At 37.4% G+C, this 5263-nt stretch overlaps 1 protein-coding gene across 1 annotated transcript; it reads left to right on the forward strand.

Annotated features, from left to right (window-relative positions):
• The first annotated feature begins 3339 nt into the window (after positions 1 to 3339).
• On the forward strand, positions 3340 to 5136 carry LOC147849252 (uncharacterized). The gene is made up of 3 exons (XM_087337732.1): positions 3340 to 4449; positions 4699 to 4792; positions 4961 to 5136. Exons 1-3 carry the CDS (start codon positions 3355 to 3357, stop codon positions 5119 to 5121), a joined length of 1350 nt encoding a protein of 449 aa, XP_087193858.1. The 5' UTR covers positions 3340 to 3354; the 3' UTR covers positions 5122 to 5136.
• The last annotated feature ends 127 nt before the right edge of the window (positions 5137 to 5263 follow it).

Genomic DNA, 5263 nt, shown 5'->3' on the forward strand with positions numbered 1-5263 from the left:
ATTTTCTCATGAGTTCTTTTTTTCTCCACAAAAACACTACTTCGCATTAGTTGGGAAACAAAATACAACAAAGTTCAACTCGAATCCACAATAGGGTCAATAGATACAACACGGAGGAACAACAAAACTCACACGGCCCTTATCCCCAACAAAACTGAAACAAACCCCATTTTACACCATCTCTACTCTTCCAAATAGACTCTTTGATAAGTTATACTCTCGTGAGTATTATTACCAAACCTATTTATCCAATTCATGTGTAATGACAAAGGAATTTCAGGAGGCTCTAAGGAATTGTAGTTCAAACTATCTATAGTGCACCAATGGTAGTACATCTACATTGGTGAATATTGTGAACCACAATAAAATAAGAAAACAAAACTAATTATCTTCTATTATATAATTTCCCTAACACATTAGGACTTATAACATGAAGAATTCATGAGATTATTCATCAAAACTATTATATCTTAGATGTGGTTCATCATTCTAAAGTCATTGTTGCAATAATTGTAATATAGATTGTGTGGAATAACTTCGACTTCACATTGTTGCAAAAAACACATTGCCAATTATTGTTCTTGCCGATTGTGGTCTTTGATTCAAGATGTACCACACATGTAATAGACAACATGTTTGATTGTTTGTATACATAATGTTGATATGGCATGTATTAGAGCAAGAAAATGCTACATATTGAAAATTCATTAGGTTTCTCATAATTAACACATGTACATAGAAATGTTCTTATGCCATAGTATTACTATTATATTAAAAGTAATCTATTCATGCCTCAAAGCAAGGAAAACAAAAAATAATCTTTACAATAGAGTTAAGTAGTAAGAAGACAAAAACATACAGGCCATGTTCATGATTGTCATGATAAGAAAATGAAAATTTAAAAGTTTTAATATTTTACTTCCTTTGCAAGATTTCTATATGATTATAGAAATGTCCAATACTTTTTCATCAAGCCTTGAGTCTTCACACATTCCAAAAGAAGAATATAAAAGCCAAGAATAGTTTCAGACTTTCAATTACATATTATGTATCTCTTAGGGGGTCAATCAATGTCAAAGCACAAGAAGGTACACAAGTTAACAAAAACAATTTGCAATATGTTATTACTTTCATCTAAGAACTCATAATGTTAGGCATCACAAGATGGTAAAAAAAACATGAATGTGTTGTGAAGCACATGTCACATGCATACCATCTAGAGGAATTTTTGTGCTAGAGAAACTAATTAATTCTTCAACTCTATTCACTTAATAGACAAATTGAATAGTAGCAAGGGTGGAGTTTCACTACCCCATTGTACGATATAGGAGTGAAGGAGCATATTATACCTCTTTTTTTATTCTTAGCAAGTTAATATTTGCTTGTGATAAGATTGAATCAAACTTTTGGAAAAACGACTAAATCCATTTCTAGGTTTTCTTACGTGATATTTACAAGCTTTTAGCTAATAAATGGCCTTATAGGGAAAAACTTGATAACAAAGGCTTGTAGTCTAGCAACTAGGCAATGGAGTACGACGTGGTACCATGTCAACGAGCAACAATTCGTCATCACCAAATTGTCATCTTCTCAGATTTGGTGTGAAAATAGCAAGTCTAACAATTGCTCGTGGAAAGTGAGAATAAAACGGATGTGGAAAAGTAAGGAACTTAGACACAAACTTTTCAATTGGGAGAGTTTTTTTGCTTGCATTTTGAGAATAAATAATAGATATTTCAAAAGTAAAGAAGAAGAGAACCATGTATTGACAACATGGAACAATTGTGGATCAGTAAATCCGGGGAGAGTCATCGTCTGTGAGAATGTTGTTTTGTGATCATCTTCTTTTTTCCTTTTTTCCTTGTTGACACATTTGCAATCTTGTTTGATCAATACTACGTTGCATGTGACGTGTTCTTTTTATTGTGGATGTAGTTCCTACATTATCCTACTTGTTTATTTTGTCATTGTTTAACCAAATAAGTAATAAGCTAAAACTGGAAATGTTTATCAATTACAACTTTTATATACCATCTTTTTGTGAATGGGATAAGAATCAATATCTTCAAGTACATGAAGATCAATTGTAACAATATGGTGGTTTACTAGTTTGCAATCGACGACAAAAGTGTCTACGATGTCGAAGACTTATTGACCTTGTGCAATAAAACCACACAATTTTCACTAACAAGGAGACTTTTGTGGATCAATTTACCAATGGTTACTACCACCATAATGGTCAATTCAAGCGTTGATTCACTCACAACAACTAACCAAAGAAACTAGGGAGCAATTTTAATCATGAGATTTGCAGCATGGTACATTCGAGAACGAAAAGTTCAAGACGTATTGAAGATAAATCAATAATACTTCAAGTAGAGTCCTGTCAACGACAATAGCAAGTAATAGGATTTGTGCACCTCTTAGTTCTACTAGCTAGCATGGGCCAAAGGGTGACAAATGGGATAAAATGGATAGTTTAAAATCGGGATAGAATGTACATTTCAAAGTTGATCCCAACCTAAGAAACATGATATCGATGTTTGCCATAGTCATCCAGTTGCACTACAACTATAGCGGCGTAACAAATCAAACAATGAACTTCAAAATTGGCAATCATATCGATAAGTTCAAAGTATGGCATCTCTCATTCAGAATTTATCATGACAATTCGCACCATCCCCCAATTACATTTATCCCAATTTTGTCGGATTCCTTAGTGACCCCTAATCTAATAGTTGGAGCACTGATATTGGTGCCTTTCCCTCCTCCCATGCCAACAAACAAAAAGAAGCAAGTGATGATACCATGACAGGCATGCACGGGAAAGCAAGGGATGGATGGGGCGGTGCGATGCATAATGGGTATGAAGAAGAAGAAGAAGAAGAAGAAGAAGGTAAGGTGTAAGAAGAGCATGGCAATGGCAATGGCAATGGCATTGGGTTGAAGAGGAGTAGTAGAAAGAAAGTAGAAGAACAGAGAGAGACAAAGAGAGAGACAGAGAGAGGGGTGAAAATGACAAAAACAGGGCACGGAAAGCACCAAAAGCAAAAACAAAAGAGAAAAACAGAGTCCCAGCCACAGAGAGAGAGAGAGAGAGAGAGAGAGAGAGATGAGAGAGAGGTAGACCTAACCCACACAAAGAACAGAGTCCTTCTCCCAATCTCTCTCTGTCTCTGTCTCTGTCTCTGTCTGCTCGATCTCGATGGATGGATTGATGTGGGTGAGCTGCCCTTCTGCCATTTCGATTGCCATTGCCATTTCCATTGCCATGGCCGTGGATAGGATCCACCATGCCTTCTAAGCCCGTCCCTTCCCCTCCCATGGTTTCCCTAGTTTCTAATTACCCTATCCATGGAACAGAACACATGGCCTCGAGCCTCTGGGGGCCACGCCTTCTCCACCATCTCTGCTTCTTCTTCTTCCTCTTCTTCATCGTCCTCTTCTTCTTCTTCTTCTGCTAGTAGATGGAGAGAAGCCATGGAGGTTGATTGGCAACAGATCAGCAATACTAGTAATAGTACTCATAATAACAATAACAGAGATGATCCTCTTCTCAATACAGATTTTGTTAAAAGTCGGGCTTCTAATCGTGGCCGGAAAGACAGAAAATTTCACTCGTCTTCTTCTTCAGGACACGGAGAAACTAAGGTCAGGTCAGAAGAACACGGTGTGAACTTTAGTAGACATATCAGGTCTCTGCTGTCGTCCCCACATACATCCCAATCGAGAAACTCTAATCTTATTAAACATTCCACTGTTTATCCAAATCCTTCTGCTTATGGACCTTCATCTTCATCCTCCTCGTCACATGGAAACCCTAATTTACATGAAGTTTCGTGCTCTACTAACCCTAACCCTACTTTTGGTTCATCTTCTTCACATCAAGCGTTGTTTCCTACTAGCTCTAGCACTAATTTTGGTTCCTCTTCATCACATCAGGCGTTGTTGCCGGCAATCCCTAATCTTGGTTTCTCTACATCACATCAAGTGTTGTCGCAGAAAAATCCTAAATTTGGCTCCTCATCATCACATGAAATGTTGCTGACTACAAGTCGTAACCCTAATTTTGGCGTATCACATCAAGTGTTGTTGCCCAAGAACCCTGACTTTGGGTCCACTTCATCACACCGTGTCGAAACTTCACCCCCAGTGAACTCTAGTTTTGGTGTGAATTTTGCTTTGCTTCCTGATGACATTCTGTTGAGAATTTCGGGTGCATTTTCGTGGCCCAACTTATGGGCAGCCACCATGGTTTGCCGGTCGTGGAGTATTGCACTTGCTCCATTGCGAGAAGCAATGCTTTTTGTGCATTGGGGGAAGAAGTTCAAACATGGACGGGCAGGGGTATCTCGGAACCTCGATAAGGCTCTCGATTCTTTCTTGAAAGGTGCGACACGTGGATGTGCAGCTGCTATGGTTGATGCAGGTCTCCTCCTTTGGGAAACGGTAATTTCTGCTTGACCATATGCACTTTTTTTTTATTTATGGTTAATAAGCATTTATAAAACTGCTAACAAAGCATTTCAAAGAACTCATTGCTTATAAACATTTAAAGTCGTCACATTGAAGTATTTCAACTCACTCATCATATAGAAGCTCTAAATTCATTACTTAGAAGTGACTTAACTAATCACCTAGAGACATTGAAACTTGACATTTTAAGGCATTTAAGCTCATCCCAATTTTTCTTTGCAGGGTAAGCGACAAGAAGGTGTCTATTGGTATAAAAAAGCGGCTGAGCTTGGGGATTCTGCCGGCCAGTGCAACCTTGGTCTTGCTTATCTTCAAGGTGCACTTCCTGGTCTTTATTGGTTGGAATATTAATTTTATCTGGTATTTAAATTGCTTGGAACATTAATTTATTTGATATTTTTATTAGCTGGAACTTTTATCTATCTGATATTTGTTGGATGAGACATTAACTTATCTGTTTTTTTTTTTTGCTATATGTGAACAGATCCAGCTAACCCAACTGAAGCTGTTATGTGGTTTCGACGAGCAGCTTTCGCAGGCCATGTCCGAGCGCAATACAGCCTTGCGCTTTGTTTGCAGCAGGGAAGGGGAGTTGAATGTAGCTCAATAAAAGCAGTAAGTATTCTTTTTTTTTGGATGTTTTAACTTGTATATATTTGCTTAGGCTGATGTATAATTTTTTCATTTGATATATTTCCTGGAAGGAGTTATTATGATCCATTTCGATGTAACCATGTTTAAGATAAATAATTGCAGTAGATTTTTCCAATTCAAGGTAATTGAAAAA

The sequence above is a fragment of the Azolla caroliniana genome, unplaced genomic scaffold (genome assembly GCF_043228905.1).
Source record: "Azolla caroliniana isolate FFs.n. ecotype wild unplaced genomic scaffold, voAzoCaro1.0.p SCAF_105, whole genome shotgun sequence".
NCBI lineage: Eukaryota > Viridiplantae > Streptophyta > Polypodiopsida > Salviniales > Salviniaceae > Azolla > Azolla caroliniana.

Bases quoted from the DNA above. Each gene is read 5' to 3' on its own strand.
- LOC147849252 (XM_087337732.1), top strand. From the start codon at position 3,355: ATGGAACAGAACACATGGCCTCGAGCCTCTGGGGGCCACGCCTTCTCC. The intron at 4,450-4,698 runs GTAATTTCTGCT...TTTTCTTTGCAG, and splicing joins GTCTCCTCCTTTGGGAAACG to GGTAAGCGACAAGAAGGTGT. The intron at 4,793-4,960 runs GTGCACTTCCTG...ATATGTGAACAG, and splicing joins TGGTCTTGCTTATCTTCAAG to ATCCAGCTAACCCAACTGAA.